The sequence below is a fragment of the Lygodium microphyllum genome, chromosome 15 (genome assembly GCF_053477565.2).
Source record: "Lygodium microphyllum isolate KBCC chromosome 15, Lygodium_microphyllum_v1.1.10, whole genome shotgun sequence".
NCBI lineage: Eukaryota > Viridiplantae > Streptophyta > Polypodiopsida > Schizaeales > Lygodiaceae > Lygodium > Lygodium microphyllum.
The window spans coordinates 77,299,158-77,323,914 of NC_141149.1; the positions used below are offsets into that span (position 1 = coordinate 77,299,158).

General features: G+C 45.6%; 1 protein-coding gene across 5 annotated transcripts in view; it reads right to left on the reverse strand.

Moving 5' to 3' along the window:
• LOC148024689 (calcium/calmodulin-regulated receptor-like kinase 1) overlaps positions 1–24,757 on the reverse strand; it is a 120,890-nt gene that overhangs the window by 49,849 nt on the left and 46,284 nt on the right. For 4 of the 5 annotated variants that reach the window (XR_015693338.1, XM_087694342.1, XM_087694339.1 and 1 more), the window contains 2 exons: positions 21,300–21,655; positions 17,781–17,934 (listed from right to left, as the gene is read on the reverse strand). Coding sequence is in view for 4 of the 5 variants with exons in the window: in XM_087694342.1 (XP_087550468.1) it covers positions 17,781–17,934; positions 21,300–21,655 (510 nt within the window). In the remaining variant the exon portion in view is untranslated. The remainder of the gene's footprint in view (positions 1–17,780; positions 17,935–21,299; positions 21,656–24,757) is intronic. The other variant, XM_087694340.1, reaches the window with a different exon arrangement.

The following is a 24,757-nucleotide window of genomic DNA, read 5'->3' on the forward strand; positions in this document are numbered from 1 at the left end:
TTTGGGCTGAAAATCATGGCTAGCAGCAGTGACAGCAGTAATCTTATGCACATAAATAAGCTTGAAGGAGCACAAAACTTTGCAATTTGGCAAAAACAGTGCTACAACATCCTATTGCAAAAGAAGCAGGCAAAGCTGATTAAGACCAAAGGGGCAAAGCCCGCAGATATGGAACAAGATGATTGGGATGAGTTAAATGAGCTTGCGCGCTCAACCATCGAGCTATCGATTTTTGATGCCTTTTTGTTCAACAATGAAGGTTTGGATTCTACATATGCTATATGGACTCGACTGGAAGAACTATATACACAAAAGAGTGCCGCAAGCAAAGTGTATTGGCTGAAAAAGCTTATGGATTTGCATATGAAAGAGGGTACAACAATGTCTACTCACTTGAGTGAGTTTAACTCCATTTTCAGCCAGCTAGTTGCCTTGAAGTTCTTGATTGATGAAGAATTTTAGGCTACGTTCTTGCTTTGCACTCTTCCAGAGAGTTGGGATACATTCAGGACTGCTATGAGCAATTCTAATGCGGTGCTTTTGTATGTTGATGTAAAGAGTGCTCTAATCATGGAAGAAATGAATTGGCAAAACAATGCATCCAGTAAGTCTTCTAGTGCTTTGCATACTAGGGGAAAATCACAGCAGAAAGGCAAATCCGATAGCAAGGGACGCAGTAAATCACGAGGCAAAGATGTTGAATACCATCATTGTGGCAAGAAGGGTCACTTTAAACGTGACTACTACAAATGAAAGAAAGTAAAAGGGAAGGGCAAGAAGACATATGATAGCAAGGAAGAGAAGAAAGGGGGACAAGCTAAGAAGAGCAGTGTCAAAATTGAAGAGGTGAATGTAGTCACTCATGACAGTGACAGTGTCAAAATTAAAGAGGTGAATGTAGTCACTCATGACAGTGACACTGGCAATGACGTACTCTTGGTCTCTTCACACTTTGGTACACATGCTTTACTTGTAGATACAGACGATGGCATGCATACCTTGATTCTCGATTCAGGTGCTTCCTTTCATGTCACCCCTCATTGTGAGTGGTTCTCTACCTATATAGGGGGTCGACATGGTGTTGTCCATATTGGGAACACCTATGCATGTAACATTGCAGGTATTGGTAGTGTGTACTTACAATTTCAGCATGGTTCTGTCTTCACACTTCAGCATGTACAGCATGTACCTCAGCTCAAGAAGAGCTTGATCAGCACAGGGCAGCTAGATGATGATGGATTTCATACCAACTTTGGTAATGGGAAATGGAAGATCTGTAAGGGATCTAGAGTGATTGTCAGAGCTTGTAAAAGTGATACCTTGTATCCTCTCCATGTATCTAGTATGAGTGATCATGTTGTTGTCGTGACCCAGCAACCAAGTGTTTCTTAGTGGCATGGCCGGTTGGGACACATAAGTCAAAATGGAATGAAAGTACTCTCTCGTTTGGGTTACGTGCCTTGTATTCGTTATGTGGATTTTGAGCATTGTGATCATTGTATTTATGGTAAACATGCACAGACGTCTCATAAAAAGTCTCTTTCGCTGAAATCTTCTCCTCTAGAGTTAGTAGATTCTGATGTATGTCAAATGCTAGAATTATCTTTAGGGAGAAAGAAATATTTTGTCACCTTTGTCGATGATGCTACACGGAAGGTATGGGTTTATTCTATTCGTAGCAAGCATAAAGTGCTTGATAAGTTTAAAAAATTCTTGGCATTGATTGAGAATCAGACATAAGACACTTAAGTGTCTTCGCTCTGAAAATGGTGGGGAATATATGTCCAAGGCCTTTCAGGCATTTTGTGAAAGCAAAGGGATCAAGAGGGAGCTCACTGCCTCCCATAATCCAACCCAAAATGGAGTTGCAAAGCGTATGAATTGGACCATACAATATAAGGTCCGTATGATGCTGCCTCATGCTACATTACCCCATGGTTTTTGGGGAGAGGCTATTATGACAACCATACGCTTGATTAATCGGTCACCAAACAGGTCTTTGAGGGGGTTTTCCTCAAGAAGCGTGGTCGGGCAAGCCACCTTCATATGCACATCTGAAAGTGTTTGGCTACGAGACTTTTGTGCACATTCGTAAAGAAAAACGCAGCAAACTTGAGTCAAAGTCCTGTAAATGCATTTTACTAGGATATGGTAACGAGGGTGAAATGGGGTATAGATTATGAGATCCCGAGAAAAGGAAAGTAGTACGCAACAATGATGTTATCTTCCGGGAAGATCGCATGCATAAACAGCCTGAAAAGACTAAGGAGGTCGGTAGGGTTGTATTCCGAGAAGAAATATCTTTTGGACAACAAAATGTACCCGCTGTACAACAGCAAATACCTGCTGTAAATGAACCTGTAAATGCAAAAAATAATGCTGGAAATGATCAGCCAACTATTGCCCATGATAATGAGCCACTACATGTGCAGGAACAGCTAGGACAACAAGCTGTTAATGTTGATTTGCAGGCTGAAATGCCAAGATAGCAAGCTGAAAATGCTCAACAGCCAACAAACAAAGATCATTGGGTTAGGAGATCATCTAGGGCTACGACACAACCTGATAGTTCATTCCTGGTGCAAACAATGTGGCTGATTATGTCATATTGACAGACTGTGGTGAACCGACTTGCTTCAAGGAAGCAATGGACAGACAGGACACCAAGAAATGGTATAAAGCCATGTTGTCAGAAATGGAATCTATTGAGAAAAATGACACTTGGGACTTGGTGCAGTTGCCTAAAGGGCAGAAAACACTTCCATGCAAATAGGTTTACAAGATGAATGTCACTTCTGGTTCCTCACCAAAGTACAAAGCAAGATTGGTTGCAAAGGGGTACAAGCAAGAATATGGAGTTGACTTTGATGGCATCTTCTCTCCTGTAGTCAAGATGACTACATTGAGAACCATTTTGAGCTTGGTTGCAGCTGAAGATATGGAGCTCATATTGGGATGTAAAGACTGCATTCTTACATGGTGATTTACATGAAGACATATATATGCAGCAGCCTGAAGGGTTTGTGGAAAAAGGAAAAGAGAAGATGGTATGTAAACTCAAAAGAAGTTTGTATGGGCTGAAAAAAGCACCAAGAGAATGGTATCATAAGTTTGATACATTCATGCAGTCTCAAAGTTTCCATATAAGTCAAGTGGATCACTGCTTGTACACTAAGAAGACTGCCTGATTATCTTGGTTTTGTATGTTAATGGCATGCTGATTGCTGGCAGGGATACTCATGCCTTGGACTCACTGAAGCAAAGTCTTCATGGCAGCTTTGACATGAAGGATGTTGGTGATGCAAATCACATTCTTGGCATGTGAATACTCAAAGATAGGTCAAAAGGATTGCTCTATCTACCTCAACAGGAGTATATCTCCAAGGTTTTGCAACGTTTCAATATGGAGGGGGGGAAAACAATTAGCATTCCATTGCCTCCATATGTGAAACTCGGTGCAGAGAACAGCCCTACATCTGATGATGAGAAGGTTGAAATGGCCAAGATACCATATGTTTCAGCTATTGGCAGTTTGATGTATGCTATGGTTGCTACACGTCTTGACATTGCCTTTGCAGGGGGATTGGTTAGCAGATACATGGCAAATCCTGGTAAAAAGCATTGCAAAGCAGTGAAAGGTATTATGAGATACCTCAAAGGCACAAAGGAGTTGTGCGTTTACTTTGGAAAGCAGAAGGCATCAGTTGTTGGCTTTACGGATGTAGACTATGCTGGTCATGCGGATTGTAGAAAGTCCACTTCTGGGTATGTGTTTACCTTTACAAGAGGAGCAGTCTCTTGGATCTCCAGACTACAAAAGTGTGTTGCATTGTCTACTACAGAGGCAGAGTATGTGGCTGCCACTGAGGCATGCAAGGAGGCTTTATGCTTTCACGTCTGGTGGGAGAGCTTGGCATTACAGAGTTACATGTTCTCCATTATGATAGTCAGAGTGCTATCATGCTAGCACGGAATCCCGTCTTTCATGCAAAGACCAAGCACATATATGTGAAATACCACTTCATTAGAGATGTACTTCACAGCAAGAGCATTGAGCTTGTCAAAGTGCATACAGATGATAATCCTACAGACCTTCTCACAAAGGGTCTTCCAGCAGAGTAGTTTGCTCATTGCCAACAGATGATGGGAGTTGGATAGATATATGTATTTCACCTTTGTACATACCTAGACTTAGGTGATTCTTTTCTCCTCTTAAGGCACATTGCCTTTAGGTGGGAGGTTGTTGGGAATAAAGGCCCTTGTGCCTTTTGATGTGCTCGAGTATGAACACACCCTTAGCACTTGTACCTTCATATATATATCTATCTAAAAACCTGAAGTGGTACACTCGTCATTGTACCCACAGATCGTGCACACTCTACTCTGCTCTCTCTTACTCTCTATCTCGTTGCTGCTAATGAACACTGACTGTCTCGATCTTCGTGCCTCCCGGTCACTACAGCAAAGTTGCTGAAAAATGCTACACATGGTGACCTTGACAAAAAGAAGGTCAAGTTTTAGCATGAACAGCCAGCCATTCAGCAACCATTAGTTGAAGATTCTGTCTCTTTTGATGTTGAAAATGAGCAACAACCTATTGTGCTATAGCCAAAAGATAATGGACAGCAAATTGATGCACATGATGGAATGGGACAGCAAGAAGAACATGCTGAAAACAGGTTACAACAGCAAGAAAATGCTGAAAATCAGCCACGAGGTGATGGTATGCACATACCTGAGGATGTAGGCCCATTGCTTGTCAATACAAATCATTGGGTAAGAGGGTCTACATAGATCATGTTGAAAGATAAGCATAGGAACTCTCCTTAAACTAGAGAGAATAAGGATAGCTAGGTGTAAATGGACTGGAGGACAAGGGAAACCCTAACCCTAGCTCCTCCAGAGGCTATATAAACAACCTAAAGTACACACTCAAATGGTGAGGAGAGTGTACTAGTTGTACCTTGAACAACTGACTAAACAAGATCTTGTTCTTGTACTTGAGCTCTCTCTCTCCCTCTTATGCACGCTCTCTCAATTTTCCAACTCTGTTTTACAACATGGTATCAGAGCAATCTCTGATCCTTCAGCTTCCCTCAGCCTCTTTACACATCTAAGTGCACAAGAAGAACTCTTGCCATCTCAGTTACCTTCCTTTCCACCATAGCCAACTAGACCCCTTGACCTTGGAGGAGCTGATGTGTGCAATAAAAGCAGTATTAGCTTCTAATTTCTTCTGGAGACTTCGTCCTCAGCTTAGGGCGCTTCAGCAAGGCACATTAATCCCTGACATTGGACGACATGGTGGGCAGCATTGCAACAAATGCAGAAAACGGCGCAGTTTTAACAGCGTGGTAGTTCGTACAGCAGTGCAGCCTGTAGCAAGAATGGCGGCCACCATGGGGCTTTGATAGCCCCCCAAGTGGGCTATCTCCACCCAAGAGGGTTCTCAGAAATTCTTCCTCTACTCCTCCCACAGAGTCAAACCCTAACTGTGGTTTCATGGCAGCCATAGCCTCAAGCTTGAAAGCTTGACCTTCTGGCTTTTTTCATCTTCTACTATCACTAACAGTGATTTTAATCACTGAATCATCTCTTCCAGAATCAATTACTAATATGGGAACTTCATTTCAGAGGTTCTTTTACTTGGAAGAGCATCACCAAGCTCATCAAGACCGACATCTACCATCTCTAGCAACATAAACTGGAGATGAGTGCTTGTAAGCACTAAGGCACATTGCTCAACCATTATTGCTGCTGGTACTTACGCAATCTGAGTTTTTCATCAGAAAATTAAAACAATTAAGTGCTCCACTTCATTTTGTAAGGCTATGTGTACAACTATAAACACATAGACCATCCTATCCTAAACTTGTATTGCATATCATGTGTGGTTTTTTTCAAGTACCCTGGTCAATGAAATCAGAGGGATGAGTGTCATTGTACTCTCCTCGGAGTCATCAGCAACAAGCATTGAAATCATAGACTGTCCTTGTCCAACACAAGGTTCATCTACCAAACCATACCACAAGGAGGAGCCTGAAGTCCAGTCTAGGTTTACATCATTGAAGCCTAAAAAGACCATTAAACCTTGGAAGAAGATTACACATAAGAAAGGACTATCAAAGTCATATTTTGAAATATTACATATGTATGATTTTCAGCCTTTCTCCTCATTACAACTTTGATATCAATTGTTTGTAAGGGTGTCCTTGATTTACTTCCACATTCATTGGCAAGTTTGTAAGGGACTAGACACTACCCTTGTCCTAGTAAGTGGTAAGACCTTCCCAATGGCCACAATATATGTTGATGTCTGTCCTCAAATTCGAAAATTTAATGGAAAAGATTTCCATCCTTGGCAAGTCTTGGTCAAATACAAAATGATGGAAAGAGGATACTGGCCCTTCATAAAAGGGACCAAAGTAATTGATCCATCCAATCCCCTTGATGTAGAAGATGATGAACGGGCTCAGGCCATCATCACGCTTCATTTAGATGAATCATTAAGTCATCACATTAACCAACCCTCAATTGCAAAAGAAAAGTGGGATGAGCTTGAAAGGCTCTATGGCGCTACAGGGAAGATCTCCAAGATATTTCTCAAGATTGAGTTTTTTAGCTTGGAATACAAACAGGGAGAAGATCTAAGTAAGTTTATTTCACATATGAAGGGACTTATGGCACAGCTTGCCTCTATTCAAGCACCCATCCATGATGAAGATGCCATTGCCATCCTGCTAAAGTCTGTGAAGAAGGTCTTTCCAACTCTTGTGACTACCCTAACTAATATCTCGAACCCAATTTTAGCAAGTACCATCCAGTCATGCCTGGATGAAGAGAAGAGAAACCATACTGAAGGGTCTTCAGCATTTACTTCCCATGAGCAAGTGTTGGTCCATACAACTTCTACTAAGTGCTCCTATCACAAAAAAGGGCATATTGTGAGCAACTGCTGGAAGAAATATCCTGACAAAATGAAGTGCAATAAATGCAAAAAGACTGGGCATATCGCCAGTAAGTGTCCCAGTGTTCCAGAAGTACCTAAGGAATTGGAGGCCAACTTTGTCTTCCAATCCACAGATATCCTCCTGCATCAATACATGTCTGCCAATCCTAGCAGTGTACTCTAGGAACTTGGGTGGCTTCTTGGCAACCGCAGAGGCCGGCCATAGTCACTCTCCTGGATCCCACTCCAGCTCATCAAGTGGTCTGCCCTTCCAGATCCAAAGGCGCCACTCCCTGAGCTCCTTCCAGAAAACATAGGGGTCCAATCACCATGTCTTCCCCTAAAGGCCCATCACCCGAATCCTCCTCCACGAAAGGGTGGCAATCCCTCATCCTACAACCCTCTGTCAAGGGCCAGACGTCCCCCCTCCTGAACAGCGAACAAAGTCCCCTGCGGGGCGCCACCCACTCTACCTACCACCTGAAGAGGGATGCCTGCTGGTGAAAACATAGCTGCCCATACCTCCCCAGGCTCTATCCGCTCGCATATCGAGGGAGCAAGCCACTCCAGAGGTATTGCTGCGTCTATCTCCCTTCCCCTCAACTCCACTCCTCTCTGGAAGCCTAATACTTGCTGCAACACCTCCTAATCCACCATCCCTGTACACCTCCTGGCATGTCCTAATGGTACGAGCCCGGCCAGCCTCCCACCCAGCCCACTGGATGTGGGGGCGTTCACCTATATGTACCCCTTCCCGATCTTTGACCTGGGGGTTCCAAATCACCGGCTGACAGTCTATTTCCTCCAAACAGCCTATGGGCTCTGGATTAGGGCCTTACGGAAGCCCTGCCACATGCGGAGTAAGCTATGAAGAAAAGTTGATATGGAGGCGGTGATCTGGGCTGACGTGAAGATCCATCTCAGGGACGGCCTCCACTCACTGCCAAGCCTCGGTCTACAGTCCTGAAGTCCCTCCTGCAATAAGACCTTCCAGGTCTGCCCACTTGGTGTGAGACCATGGACAACTAGCTTGCCCAAGAGGACCATACTCTAATACTCTGGGTCTATGATCCCAAGCCCTCTCTCTAGCCAATGTCGTATGATGGTCACCCCCGCCACCTTGGCCCTGGAATCCTTGGAACCATTAGACCCTAACCAAAGGAAATTCCGCACTAGGCGACGAAGCTACACTACGCACGATGAGGAGAAGCACCAACACGAGGCAATGTACCAGGTCGTCGCTAGGAGAACCTGGTTAACTACCAGGGTTCATTCCCCTAGTGAGAGGCGAACCGTGCTCCAATAGGTCAATTTCCTCCGAATAGAATCAAGGATAGGAAGAAACTGTTGGGCAAGAGTGATATCGAGTCCCACCTGGAACCCTAGGTACCGGATGGTCTGCCTTTGCTCACCCATCTAAATCCCACATGGACGCCCCACTCCGTGTTGGAGTTTGGGTCTGTGAGGAAACCAACCGACTTTCGCCATTTGATTTTTGCTCCCGCTGCAGAGTAGAACACGTCAAGAGCCAGCCTCACTCTCTCCAGCATCAACTCATTGTCCTCTATGTAGAGGGTTGTATCATCTGCGTACTCTGAGTCTAACAACTCAGTCTTCTCTCTCACTGGAAGTCGGAGGCCGCGTAATCTGCTCACACGTGACCTAAGGAAGTGAGACATCGCCTCTGCGAAGAGTAGAAACAGGTATGGGGCCAGGGGGCAATCCCGTTGAACCGATCTCTCCAGCCGAAACTCCTCCTCTCGCCTTCCGCCTATGAGAACCCTGCTAGTGGTCGATCTATACAGGCCGGAGACCCCACGAATCCAAGCCTGGGGAAATCCCAACCTCACCATGGTGCCCTCCAGGAAATCGCAGTCCACTCTGTCATAAGCTTTCTCGAAATCCAAGAATAGTATTACCAGTCTCTACCCACTGTGTTGAGCCCACTCTGTCGCCTCAAAGAAGGTAAATACATTGTCTAGGATGCTTCTACCCTGGACAAAGCCTGTCTGTGTGTCATGGATGATATCTGGAAGCATGGAGCGTAGTCTCCTACCAATTATCTTTGCCAGTGCCTTATAGGCCACTGACAATAAGGTGATCCATCCCCACTGGGAAAGCTCCAACCGGTCTCCCCTTTCAAGAGAAGACTGATAAGGCCTACCGAGAGACTCCCTGGCATCTGTCCTGAAGTGAAAATCTCCTGGAAGGCCATTAGTAGGGGGTCCTTCACCGCTTCCCAATAGGTAGTGAAGAAGACCTAGTTCCTTCTCTGTAAAGGGGGCCAGGAGGGAGCGTCCGATCTCCTCAGTGACGAGGAACGGGATGTGATCCCATACCTACTGTCTGTATCTCTGTCCTCTAGCTGAAGCTGTCTCCTGCTAGAAAAGGCACGTGTAATAGTCGGTGGCAATCTCCATCGCCTCTTTTGGGCTAGAACGGGTCCTCCCATACTGATCCCGAAGGCTGCATATCTGCTCTCCTGCGGTGCGGGGCTGGTGCACCTAGAAGAACTCCCTGCACATCGTGTCCCCCTTCTGCGCCCAGAAGGCTGCCGAGGTTCGGAAAGAAAACTCCAAGCGCTTGTCCTCTAGGCCAGCAATGGCTGCTGGCAAGCGCACCTCCTGTGCGTGCAGGATGGGATCCCTTGCTGTCTCCTGCAATAATCTCTGTGTGGTTGCAAGGTCCCGCCGAAGTGCTCTCTCCTCCTCCCAGCACTGCTGCCTAGCCTGTATGGCTGCCTCTTGGCAAATTCTGCTCGACTCGGCTAGGACCTCTACAACCTCTACTATCCCGTCCCTCTTGTCCCACTCTCTAGTCCAAATCTGCTTTATCTATCTCGTCACCTCCTCCCTCCTAGAGATCAAGTCAAGGATCCAACAGGATCGTGTGTCTAGGGCGGATGCTAGGGGGTCAAGTGTCAGGAGAACCGGGCAATGATTGGACAATGTGGTGCCTGCCAACTGCTCAATTTGGCCTCCACGAGAGCCTCCCCACTCTCCCACATAAAACCTGTCCAACCGCTCCAGCAGGACTCCACCTAGCCGCCTGTATCCCCAAGAGAAGTCCAACAACCTCTCCCTCATGTGAAAGGCAGGGTCTCTCTAAGCATCACGTGCTCTGACTGCAAGCAAAAAGACCTCCCATGTCTCCTGCTCCTCCCCAACCATGCCCTGGTAGTGTCTGCCTCTGCTCTACTGGTCCTCCAAAGCCTCTAGGTTGTTGAAATCTCCTCCAACAATCCAGGAGTCCACCTTTGGGAGTCCATCTGCGATCTCCACCTAGAACCTACTACGTGCCCTAACCTCCGTAGGGGCATAGACATTGAGGACTCTAATACACGAGTCCCCAACATCCAATCTGATCCATAGAACCCTTCCTGCCACTATCGTCCCGTGGTCTCATACACAGGCGGTGAGACTCGGGCCAATAGAGGTGCATACGCCTCCACTCCTGTCGTGGGCACCTATGGCGTGCTCCAAGTAAGTGTGCGAGCTGCCCGGAAGTACCTTCCCAACCCGCTCGGCCTGGGTGGGGGTGAGCTTGTGCTCCTGCAGAAGCAAGATGTCAATCCATCTAGCAAGGGCAAGCTGCAACTCTTGCCAAACAATCAACTTCCTGGAACCACGTGCCCCATTGTAGTAGAGACTATTCACATTCCACGATGCAAGGTGTAAGCTCATGAGGAAACCTGTGACTGACCGAATAGGCATCTGTTCGGTGTGGATGCTGCTGATGAGGAGAAAAAACTGTGAGGTATGTAAGTGCGCTTTGCCACCGGTCTGGACGATGAACTCCAGTCCCCCATGGTGGCCCTCGATCGGACCATAGGGGTGATAGATGCTCCAAGTGGTACTATCAATGCATCTATCAGCCATGCTGAGAGTCGTGACTCTGTACACTGGTAGAAACGGGCCGCTTGTGCTAGGGGCCACTCGATCATGTCCCTCGGAGCTCTCCACTGTGGAGGGGCTCGAAAGATAAAGCTCAAGTGTGAGACCTCGGCACCAGCCCACCAGTTAATGTCCATCATGCAAACAGTGCTAATCCTTCATCTCCCCTCCACTGGGAGATGTGATCCGCCACCTGACTCTTCAACTCCTCCTCAATCTATGTAGTCGTCCACTCCCCTGAGTAGATGAACTGAAGAAAAAAGGCGTAGTTTGGTCCATCAGCTGGTGCTAGTAAATGGATCTTGCCCTCCTTGACTGACGAACCACGAAGATCCCCACCTCTAGAGGTAGTGGAAACTCTCAGCGCTCCACAACTCTCAGGTAGGACCATGGGCCACTGCGGAAAAACTCATGTGGCAGCAGTTGTGCCTGTCTCGGGAAGGTGTGGCGGGTGGCAGCGGCAAATTAACTGGTAGCTGTGTGGGAGGGGAAAGACTGCTGGTGCGCAGAGGAGGTAGGTGTTTGTGGCTCATCACCTCCAGTGGGAGGAGGGGGGGTGGGTCTGGGCAGGCTCACCTGAACCAGGTGCCGATCAAGGGGGGTGCTCGGTGGAGGGGGGAAGGGGGGTTTGTGGAGTGGGGGGGGGGGGGGGGGGGTGAGGGGGCTGTGGAAACTCAAGCGAGGCAGTCTGTGGTGCGGGTGGAGGATATGGGGGGCTGCGGTCCTGTTGGGTGGAACGGACAAGGGGGACTGTGGAGTGCTCTGCCGAGGGGACGTCGCTCGTCCACCTACACCCTGCTGCTAACAAGGCTGGGTCTGAGGAGCTGGTTGCGCCCCCCCTATCGTCTCTGGACCCGTGTGAAGCCGTCAGCGTCCACCTGCTGGCCTGTCGGCGGAGCCGCCTTGGCTCCAAAATGCGTACAAATTGCTCCCTGATGCCCAAAGTCGCGGTAGCGCAGTGCCCTGGTTGCCCGGTCACAATGACCTGCACAAGGCGAGGAACCACAAACGGCTCACAAAACCCGTCATGTCGCGCATGCTATCTCCACCCCCGTCTGATCGTCGCGCCACCTCCCACCAAATTCATCGCCATCGCCAAGTCCGCTGTTCCCTCCCCATGGCCATCGCCAGGGCCCCCTCTTGCTTGTGGCACGTTGCCATTGCCCCATCCAGCGCCTGTTTGCTTCCCCCTGCCTGCGCCACCACCTGCACTTCCATGCCGCCTACGGTCTCCCCCCCCCCCCCCCCCCCCCCCCCCAAGCTGCCTCGCCTTGAGGCCTGGCCCCCTGTCAGATTGACATACCACTGGCAAAGAAAACAACTTCCTCCTCGCTCCTCGCTCCCCCCTCACCATCACCCCCCCTCCTCCAGTTGCTCCCTCCCCCCTCCAGTAGCACTGCAGCGTAATAGGTAGGTTCTCCCAGAAGGGACACGCAATGGAAACCTCTGGTCAGACACCGGCGCACTCAGCGAGTGCCCCCCAGTCAAACACCTTGCCCGTAGTCTCTGAGGAGCAGCTCTTAGCCGTTTGAGCTAAGGAGCTGGAGCTAATGGAAACAATGATTTATGGTCAGGTAGTAGGACAGTTCCCCGCCAGGGCCCAGCTTTGGGACTGGCTTCACTCCATGCTGCGCATTGGCACAGCGCAGATCATGGAGGCGGTCCTATTGGGCCAAGGGATCTTCATGGTCCGGCTCGCGAATTACTTGCAAGTTCACCGTATGCGTCCACGAAGGGGGTTATATACATGGTTCCTTGTTACAGTGGCTTTACTGTGGAGGTGTTTGTACTCCACAACAGGTTTCTTCGGCACCTGGTCACCCTTCTTTTCCCCGGCTTGGCGATTGAGTACCGCTAGTTGGAGGAAGACTTTGGACGGCTAGGTAGTAGTGAAAGAGGTCAAGAATATCCCACAATTCCTAGAGATTGAGGCAGGCGGGCACTCCTTTAGGTACATGTCTTATCCATGAAGGCATTCTTGGCCATTGCAATAAGAATGGTAGTGCTCGGAGATGGATAGTGTGAAAAAGTATAGTAGGGGTAGGATGGGGGAGTGGAGTACACTTGCAGATGGGCCCCAAATTGCCCACCAAACATGCGGGCAGTGTGCAAGGTGGATCCATAGGTAGGGATGGACTAACTAGGCATGGGCATGGCAGCCACATGAGGAACCCAAGGAGATGGGATGGAAAGACAGGGAGCAGAAGATGGGAATCCCTACGTAGGTGGAACCCAAGGAGAGTGGGAAGACGCACTATAAGCTGAGGATGGAAACCCCTGCGTATGAGTGGTCATGGGAGATGTGAAGCTGGGGATAGTGAGGGGGATGCCCATCATAGTCGACCCAGGAGTTATGGGTGTGCTCATTTGCTGAAAGGTGAGAGGCACTGTGTTAAAGGGTGGCATTCCCCCTAACGAAGTACCATAGTGCAAAGAGGTAGAGAATGGGGTGGAGAAGGAAAAGGTGCTAGGAGCGAAGATGGAAGATCCAACCCCTAGGGTGTGTGATGCAGATATGGAGTGTAATCCAAGGTTTTGGAAAGATGAGGAGAGGTGATCAATGTGTGATATAGAAGAGGGTGGGATGGGAGGGAAGTGAGAAGTGTGTGTGATATGCTCAAATGAAACAGAAGCTGTAGATGTACCTAAATTCTGTCTACTTCGTGAGCCCCCTCTATTGAAGTTCACTTATGCAAAGCCATCCGGATCCTGTACCTCAAAAGAAGAAACAAGCGAGGGTTTTGATTCATGAAACACAAAAGAATTGTACAAACCTAACATTGGACCTGGCCGAGATGATGAAGATGGATCGTCAGATGTTCCGAATGCCATATATCCTCCATGATCGAAGAGGTGGCTAGCCTCACCAACCGGTCCGAATGTGGTAGCAAAACTGGCAGGAGGGGGTGTAAACATCACCGTACTTGTTACAATAGTACTCCTCTATCATGTTAGTGAAATCTGGTGAAGATGGAGTGTCTTCCTCCTCACCGAGTCCATAATGCCGTCTCAGGGCCTCCAATGATGGAGAAGCATGATAAGACATCATAGGAACTGGAGAAGAAGGTGTCTGGGACATTGTGATTCGGGGTTACGAGTCATATTGTGTGCCTTGCACAAAGACTAGCTCTCCACAATATCCTCAGGATACTCTTTACAAGAGCACCGGCTCTGATACCATGTGAAGAAAACTGCTAGGGTTTGCACTGAGGACACACAGAGTGTACGACCACGACAGAAACACAAAGAGACAGACACAGACACAAAGGACAAAACTCAAACCCTAAACGCAAAACTTAAAACTCAAACCCTAAACACAAAACTCAAAATTCAAACACAAACAAAAGAAGGGAGAGAGAGAACACAACTCTGAAGTGAATGAATGCTGTAAATGAATAAAAGAGCGTACAGTGTGCTCAAGGGAAGAGCAATGTCGGAGTGTGACGTCCACCGGAGACGGATCCAGAGTTTGTGATCACCACTCAGAGTGTAGGAGTGTTGAATAGTGAATGGCAGCAGGCTGGTCACCAAAACTCAGCTGTCTGGAGGCTGGAAACTGGTAGACACAGCAGTGTACCACCGATCAGAGGCTGGAAACTGTGCACAGTTTGCTGTAAACAGCAGGCTGAACAGTGTCTGATGCGGCTGGCGATGACTAGATGATCAAATCGCAGCAAATGATGATGTCACCAGCAGCTGACGTCAGCATGGATGAAAGCGCCAGTAGCAGGAGCAAATAGAGATGGAGTGGCAGTAGTCTCGAGAGCTAGACAGCCACGTGGGAGGAGGCTGATGGCTGAAATCTGCACGTGGAGTGAGAAACCTGCACAGACGGAATAATGTTGAATGGGAGCAGCTTGTCTATTTACAGATGTGGAAGGGCGCCCCAAAAATTAGGGTTTCCACTGAACTCTCTCGAACCGCTCCCTGTTTTAGGGTTTCCACTGAACTCTCTCGAACCACTCCCCGTTTTAAGGTTTTACTCTAAAAGATCATTTTTTAGTGTCTTTTGGGGTTGTTTAAGAGGCTAATCAACAAGTAATGCATGTTTTAGCTCAACATTTATCCCATTTGCAAAAAACCATGCCAACGGCAACATTGCTATAGGTCCTCCCTCCTCAACATCAAGTTAGGGGGGTGTTGAGCTAAAAATGCATTAGCTTCACTTAAATAGTCAAGGAAGAAACATTGTTTATTTAAAAAGAAATGCATTCCTAGAGAGTATCTGTATCCCATAAGCACAAATCCACTTAGGAGGGCCCAAACTTTCTATAAATAGGTATGCTACACTTCATTCATCCTTAATCTCGTTTTTGCAAATTTCAGATATTTCAGCTTGCTACCCACACCTCAAACGCGGAGGACATCGCAATCCAAGCTGGCCATTGTTGTCTACAACAGTCTGGCGCTTGTTTCCAGCCTACCACACACTATTCAGAGCTGATTTCAGCATGCTGACTGCTTTCATACCTGACAATATGGTTTGGAGTATGACAATCTCTAGCTGATTACCCATGCCCTGATCCTTGAGATACAAGAGTTTGAGGTACAACATTCATTCCACTACATAGTGTGTTTGTTGCATCATAACATTTCATTCATTCTCTGTGTTCATTGTCTCTGAGTTACCCTAGTCCTAACTGTGTTCTTCTATCAGCCTGTGCTTTGTCATACGGTGTTATTTGTGTTTCTGTGTTAGGATATTTCTTCACAGGGAGCAAGTCTTGGCTCTTCTTCCACCATCAGCATCAATTTGGTAGGAGAAGGATTGCCTCTCCCCCATTATACTTTCAGGGTTTGTTTTGTCACTTGTGTATACATTTTCAACAACTTTCATTCTTATTTGTGCATGGATGATTCATACTTATAATAAAAGGTCACTTGTTGCACAAGACCCTTGCAAGGGCTGAGCAAATAGCCCAAGCAACATCCATTTATCTTTTTGTCACCACTACATTGCCATCACCCTCCTCACCCCATATCTTGTTTTTGACACCCTCGCAAGTGTTTAGGTGTTTTTCCTGTTGACAAGCATGTGAGATAGCCATCTCTTTCCCCACAGAGCACTCACTTAAGAAAATTTGGGGATACATAATTTAAAAAGCCCACACAAATAAAATGCTTCGACTTTTAAGGGAAATAACAATCGCCTTTGTAGTCTTGATATTTTATTGGGCAGCCGACAAGCACCCATTGTCTGATGCCTTGGATGCTTTGGGGCCTAACCTCTCAAGTTAAAATAAAGGTACTTCATCTCATTACCTTTGTAATCTTGGTAGGCTATTGGGCAGCCAACATGCACCCTTTGTCCCATGTCATGACTATTTTGGGGTGAAAGCTCTTGGACAAGCTACGATTTGCAATCCCTCTTAGCTTGAGTATTTGGGCAAAAGGGGATGCTATGTAAGAAAGGGTAAACCCCCTTTTTTCAGCCTGTTAAACATCCCCAAAAGTCAAATATTCAATGTACCTAAAGTGTCCAAGCACTCACATTTAATGAACCCAAACTTCCCAAGTGCCAGTTGGGATAGTTTGCATACCACCCTAGACAGTCGGTTGGCTCATGTGTCTATAAATAGGGACTTGTCCAGCCATTTCGCACATCCCAAATCCCTCATTTGACAATCACTGCCCATCACCCTTGCTGTCCACCTGCTGGCCACTACTGCACCTATTGCCAAGCTGCTACCACATCATCGCCAAACAACTAACAATGGTGTTTTCCTGTAGATCAGGTCGTCCTGCTGCTGCCCAGCTGCGGCCCTGCAGACTGCAGCCACTTTGCACATCCTGAATCCCTAATTCTACAATTGTTGTCCATCACCCTTGTTGTCCACCTGCTGGTGACTGTTGTGACTGCTGCTGAGCTGCTGCCACATCATCACCAAAAAGCTGACAGCTGCGTTTTCCTGTAGATCATGCCATCCTATTTCAGCCCAGCTGCTGCCTTGTTGCCATGCCATCTTCCACCTGCAGAAGACCTGTTTCCAGCCCCTTGTCCAGCATTTCAAGCATCAGATCAGCTGTATTTTGCTGCTGTTCAGACCAACCTGGCTGAGATCATTATCCGGACAATGCAAGCTGCATTTCCATCAGATCTTGCTGCTTCCCACTTCCTGAAGTTACTAAATAGCTGTGTTTTCTCATCCAAAAGCTGTGTTTGCTGCAGCTGCATTTTCATCCTCTTTGGCTGCAGTGGCATCCTCCAGCATCTGCCCTTTGCTGGTGTGTTGCTTCAAGGTCATCTAGAGGCTATCTCCATCAACTCCTTCCACTCAGCCTACTCCTAAAGAGACAGTGGTTTGAGTTATTCTGTACACTTTGGACATATATTGTATTCTTCACTATTGAGTTATTCCTTCACTTTATGCTTTTGTGTTTTGTGTTTTTTGAGTTTTTCTCTGCGTTTAGTTGTTTTGTTGTGTTCATACATATTTTATGTTTTCTCTACAAACCGTGAAGCATTCTCCTCACACCTTACACGGCTGTTTTTGTGGTTTGCCTTGGGCTAATTTATCCCTAGGAGATTTCTTAATATATTCTTTCTTTTCTCGTAAAGAAAATGTATTGAAATGACTATGAGAGTGAATCAGATTATTTGAGTAAAAACACATCTCACTATTTCCTCAAACGGAAAGGGAAAACATCACAAAATTAACACCAAGTTTTAAAAGACTATAGATGAACCTAGACAAGCTCGCGAGCAAATAATAAAGAGTGTATTAGTCACAATATCTGAAAAATGTGCTTCCTGCAGTTACAGTAGCACCACAGTTTGTTGTTTTAGCAATGAAATACATACCAAGATATCCAATCCAGTACTTGCTTCTTAATCAAACAAAACCAGAGGTATCAACACACATCTAACCTCCAACTCCATGCTTCTTATTTGGGAAACAAGTACTTGCATCAACTATAGCTATGGAACAGCAAAGTACCTCTGTCAAAAACTCTCTTTCACCTTGTCTGGAATCAGACGACAGCATCTTAACAGCAAAAGTTCCACCTTGAGGCATTAACGCTTTGTATACAGGACCAAATGCTCCCTCCCCCAACTTAGCTGTGAAGTTATTGGTTGCCTTCTGCAAATCCCTGTGAAAGGTGCAAGAAGCTTGTGAGTATAATGAAATTTTGAAATTTTGATTCCTTCAAACAAACTTATTTTTTCAATGTGTCATGGATATTCCACTTCTTTTAGTTTTGCATTCTTGTTGTGTTGGTGTTGTGGGTTCCTCAATCACATGGTTTAGAAGTGACCATGAATCAGAACATCTCCAAAGGAGATGATGCATGTCTTCACAGACCACTGCACATCTCTTACACATTACTCCTGGCAAAAGTCCCACCAAAGATCACCATGAAATTACCTTCACTTCAAAGCAAGTTTGTTTCCTTCAAAGGTTTCCCATCCACTATGCTGTAGACTTAGTAAGATGTCAGAATTATTGGCATGCTCATGTGACATGAATCCAAGTGGGTGCAAGCAGACCTTTATATGCCCTTTGGGCAAGCAGGCATTTATAGGCGCTTTTAGGTTAGATAAGATTCAAAGCATAACAGTTGATTATCGTACAATCTTGCAATCATCAACAGGATCCACCAAGGCACTACTCCAAAGGTAATATTGGTTCCTCAACCTTCCTCCAAATAGGCCTAACCTTTCATGGATATTCCACTTTTTTGGTTTTAGGTTTTTGTTGTGTTGGTGTTGCTGGGGTGTGGGGAGAGGTGGGTAGGTTCATTCAGTTAATTTACACTTGGTGATGCAGCTCCTTTAAAATGTATAAGAAGCATTGGAAAAACATAAGACAGTATGCACTGGAAAAATATATAAGAGTATGGACCACACAACATCACCAACAAGTGAAGCACAATCATATAGTGACTGTCCATGGAAAATAAGAGAGAATCTGAAAATACGACGACCCAAATTGACATGGCTGCATGCTGTCCATACTAGAAATCTCATCCATTAAAGGAAGAGAAGATTCAGTAAGAGAAGGGAATCTGCCAACCAACCAAAAGTATTTGCCAATTTTTTTGTCCACATAGATGCATTTGATTTCCACAATCATATGGTTTAGAAGTAACAATGGATCAGAACAGCTCCAAAGGAGATAATGCATGTCTTCACAGAACACTGCACATCTCTTACACATTACCCCTGGCAAAATACCCACCAAACATCACCATGAAATTACCTTGGCTTCAAAGAAAATTGGTTTCCCCACATCCTTCAAATGTTTCCCATCCAAAACACCCACCAAATATCACCATGAAATTACCTTGGCTTCAAAGTAAATTGGTTTCCCCATATCCTTCAAATGTTTCCCATCCAAAACACCCACCAAACATCACCATGAAATTACCTTGGCTTCAAAGCAAGTTGGCTTCCCCATATCCTTCAAATGTTTCCCATCCACTATGTCGTAGACTTAGTGAGATGCCATAATTATTGGCATGCTCATGTGGCATGAATCCAAGTGGGTGCAAGCAGACTTTTATATGCCCTTTGGGCAAGGAGGCCTTCATAGGCCTTTTTAGCCTAAATAAGATTCAAAGCATAACATTTGATTATGGTCCAATCTTGCAATCGTCAACAAGATCCAGCAAGGCACTGCTCCAAAAGCAATATCAGGTTCTTGACCTTCCTCGAAACAGGCCTAGCCTCTCATGGATATTCCACTTTTTTGGTTTTAGATTCTTGTTGTGTTGGTGTTGTTGTGGGGTGGGGAGAGGTGAGCATGTTCTTTCAGTTAATTTACATTCAGTGATGCAGCTCCTTTAAAATGTATCAGAAGTGTTGGAGAAACACATAAGAGTATGGCATCCAAGATCACCAAGTGAAGCACGATCATATAGCGACTGTTGTAAAGAACCATGGGAAAAAGAGAGCCAAAAAATATGAAAACCCGAATTGGCATGGCTGCATGCTGTGCATACTAAAAATCTCGTCCATTGAAAACAGTAAAAGAGCATATTTTAGAAGTGACTATGAATCAGAACAGCTCCAAAGGAGACAATGTATGTCTTCACAGACCACTGCGCATCTCTTACACATTACCCCTGGCAAAACTCCCCCCAAACATCACCATGAAGTTACTTTCGCCTCAAAGCAAGTTTGTTTTCCCATATCCTTTAAAGGTTTTCCATACACTTTGTTGTAAACGTAGAGAGATGCCATAATCTGTTGGCATGCTCATGTGACATGAATCCAAGTGGGTGCAAGCAGACCTTTATATGCCCTTTGGGCAAGGAGGCCTTCATAGGCCCTTTTAAAGGAAATACCAGGTCCTTGACCTTCCTCCAAATAGGCCTCACCTGCATTCAAAATCCAAGCTCCTACATGCTTGCGGGTCAAAATTCAGCATTTGAGGAGATACCTTTAGGATTTTGGCCCTTGGGGCATTTTGGAACTGCTGGTAGCATCACACCGGTCAAATTCTGTGTACAATGTACATAGTGATGACCTAGTCAAAGTCTGCATGCACAAATTTCTGCCACAGATCTGCAGCTCGCTGCTCTACATCTCCTCTTATCAACATCTTGCTTCAACATGGAGTCAGTATATGTTGTTTTCTAAGCCCTTCAACTGCAGTGATTAGCTGGCTCCAACTTATGCAGAATCCTACCACCAATTATAGCAAAACTAAGAAGGCTTAAGTTGCTATGACTCCAAATTGCCTGTACAATTCACGCAGACGAAAAACAATTTCTCTGATATACTTCATGAGGGTTTTAATAAAACAGATTAATTGTGGGATGTAGAAGGGATCAATTTGTAGCAATGACTTGCCAAAAACAACAACGAACTCACTGTTTGGATATGTGGCACAAGATCCAGGACTGCATGCTGCCATCTGGATCTGCATTGGGTGCTGGTTTGCACATGCGTACACTTTCAGGCTGAGGTCTAGAGATCTGAGATCCTCCATGCTGGTTGCGGGTGTGTGGTCAGCAGTGAAGGAGTTCCAGAAGATTTCTCTGTTTTGGAATGGCCAGGGCATCAAGTAGCGATTCGAGATCCCTCTGCTCCAGGGAAAGAGTTGCTGAGCATTTTAGGCACCTTGCTTATAGATCAATTAACTTTTGGTACTTATTATTTACAGAGGATAAAGATTGTGGTGTACTTGATTCTCTTAGAATGAATTAAAGAAATGCTACAAGGGATGCAAAAGCTTCGGGTAATCTGACATTGGTGTCTTGGCAAATTTGTGCAATTGCGGAGGAGTAATCTAGATCCATCTGTGCTGTGGCTGTCTGATTTTGTTCGAGTGTTTAATTATAATGCTATCTTAGTTCTTATGTAAAAGTGTTCAAATAGATCTAATATATTGTGAAAGAAAAGAAAACAAGCAGCATGTCCACAAAATCATATTATTTCCAACATGATCAACACAAAATTGCTCTCAAGATAGTTTTATCCAGAGATGGTACAATGAGAGACAATACATCACCTGTAAGGATAGCTTGGCAGCCCAGAATTTGATAAAATTGAATTCTTCTCGCCCCCTCCAAACCACAATGAGAAGATTTTTTGATCTTTGGTATGTACAGGAGAATCATAATCAGTTGTGTCTGAAAGCACTGAGCTAGCATTAAGCCCTTTGACACGGATGGGTAGAACCATACCCCTTTGTTCACTACCACATTGGACCTCATTCTTCTTTTGCACTTGAATGCAAACAAAAAAACATGCAGCCAAAAGGGCTGCCACTAAAACACCAATAGCCACTCCTATACTGATACCAAGGATGAGGGTAGCACTCATTTTTCTGCCAGCTTCAGTAAGGCATTGAGAGGAAAGTGATGACTGTATGAACAAGAAAGATATTGATCAGTGCCATTTCCAGATTCAAATAAAGCGAGAACATTAGGACTACTACATTTTAAGAAAAACATATACCAAGATGAAACTAGACTGTCACTAGAGCATTTTAAAGATTACTAAATAGAGCGCGTGATTCAAGATTATTCTACAGGGTCAGAAACCAGTCAGCATTCGTAAAAAGGGGCACCATAAAGCATCTTACTATTAAGATAAACTCCAGATTCTTGACACAAGTAGATATCTTGTAACTTGTTAATGCAATCAAAGATCATGCAATTGTGGGCAATTTCATAATTTCAGCTATTGTCTACTGTAAATCATATTTGGGATTTGCTGGAATTGTTAATGATGCCAATTTGAACACCCCGCACACATCACCTGCTTTTTGTAAAAGTCTCATGGCTTGATTCTCTTTGTTCTTACTAAGAATTCATATTGCTCAGTTTACACCTATTATACCAGCATGCAGTAACAGAAACTATCCACAAATAACTTGGATGGGCATGGGTAGAGTCAAGGTGAGCTTGAGCTTGTGCACCTTAATACAACAACAAACAATGACTGCTAACCATTATCAAAATTAATTGTATGAAGTATTTGGGAGGAAGCAGATCCAGTGGGGGCTTATGTAACGAGTATGATTTAACTAAGGCATGATATCAGTTAATCAGCTCATGTTGTCTGTTTACTATATGGCCATACAATAGCTAAAATGATATGCATATTCAATGCACTAATGATCACATATTGCCTATGTTAGCCTATCGCTTTAGTGTTGTTAATCTGTCATCTCCCGGTTGTGAGCTCTTGTTAGAGTCTAACAGAGACATGGGAGCTCTGGCATTTTACCATGCATTTCTCCTGTTTTAGGCCTGGTTCTTATGCCTGTCAGTCAGATTTCATCTTCTATCAGTCACACATTGTCCGGACTGCCATGACATTATTTATGGCAAATTTTTCAGCAGTCAAACTGCATTTATTACAGTCCTATCGTTATCTCCAGCTGGTCAGCCATATTTTGGCCCCTATTTTCAGGTTGGCCAGATTTAGGGGTTTCCAGCTATTTATAGCTGCCCCCTCCCAAACTTTGGTCATCATCTTTTGCAAGCTGCTCCAACTGCGGGCACACTCCTTTGTCCTTGGTGCTATTGCCGCCATCGTCATTTCAGGCCAGACCTGGTGCCCTCACTGACGCCTCGGGCTGCACACAAGAACTGATCAGTCCATCTGTTTTTATTCAACATTTATTTCAGTCAATACAAATTTCTTTCTTCCTTCATCTTCCTACTATCTTCTTTCTGTGTTCAAGTTCCTTCTTCCATTGTGCACTCTCACATGGTATCATTGCCTAATGGGAGATCAAAGAGGAGCTTTTCATCGCCAAGACCACCCTGAACTGTTAGGCGACCTTGTCCAGATTTGCGTTTGCTGCAAACGCAGCCTTCCTAGCACTAGACAACTACACTCCAGTGCTTCCAACATCATCTACTGCCTAGGCGACAGCCCTTCTATCCAAGCGACTGCATCTGGCTGCTAAACGCAAATTGCTACTGCTTTTCAGACATCTGTTTGCCCCTGTTGAGCTAAAATATGCATTACTTGCTGATTAGCCTCTTAAACAACCCCAAAACACACTAAAAATGCTCTTTTAGAGTAAAACCCTAAAACGGAAAGCGGTTCGAGAGAGTTCAGTGGAAACCCTAAAATAGGGAGCGGTTCGAGAAAGTTTAGTGGAAACCCTAATTTTTGGGGCGCCCTTCCACATCTATAAATAGATAGGCTGCCCCCATTCAGCAATCATCCTTGTTTGCAGGTTACTGCCCACACACCCTCTGCTCCTGTTGGCGCCCAATTTCCAGCCTGCAGCCCGCCTCCATCTGCTGTCCAGCCATCATCGACTGCAGTCACATCATCTTCAGCCTGTCCATTGCTGTAGGCGACAACTCTCAGCTGTTGCTGACGACTGCTCCAAACTATCCCAGACTGCTGTTCAGCCTGCTGTCCATCAGGAGTACTATCGCAACAAGTACGGTGATGTTTATACCCCTCCTACCAATTTTGCTACCACACTCGGACCGGTTGGTGAGGCTGGCCACCTCTCCGATCATGGAGGACATACGGCATTCGGAACGTCTGGCGATCCATCTTCATCATCTCCGCCAGGTCCAATGTCAGGTTTGTACAATTCTTTTGTGTTGCATGAATCAAAACCCTTGCCTGTTTCTTCTTTTGAGGTATAGGATCCGGATGGCTTTGTGTATGTGAACTTCAATAGAGGGGGCACACGAAGCAGACGGAATTTAGATACATCTACAGCTTCTGTTTCATTTGAGCATATCACACACACTTCTCACTTCCCTCCCATCCCACCCGCTTCTATATCACACCTTGATCATCTCTCATCATCTTTCCAAAATTTTGGATTACACTCCACATCTGCTTCACACACCCTAGGGGTTGGATCTTCCATCTCCACTCCTAGCACCTTTTCCTTCTCCACCCCATTCTCTACCTCTTTGCACCATGGTACTTCGCTAGGGGGAATGCCACCCTTTAACACAGTGCCTCTCACCTTTCAGCAAATGAGCACACCCATCACTACTAGGTCGACTATGATGGGCATCCCCCTCACTATCCCCAGCTTCACATCTCCCATGACCACTCATACGCAGGGGTTTTCATCCTCAGCTTATGGTGCGTCTTCACACTCTCCTTGGGTTATACCTACGCAGGGATTCCCATCTTCTACTCCCCGTGTTCCCATCCCACCTCCTTGGGTTCCTCATGTGGCTACCATGCCCATGTCTAGTCAGCCCACCCCTACCTATGGATCCACCTTGCACACTACATGCATGTTGAGATGACAAGCTCAACACATGCGAACATTGATGATGGACCGCTTGGTTAGATGGGTCCACACGTCTACACTTAGCACATCGGTGGTCATTATGACTCTCACATGGCCACTGACTCATTACTTATCATATTTAGGTTGTTACACCTATTTACAGCTGGCATAGTTATAGCGCCAGTCGACTAGTGTAGTCGGTTATGCATTGTTTGACTTAGTAGGCCACTTTCCTT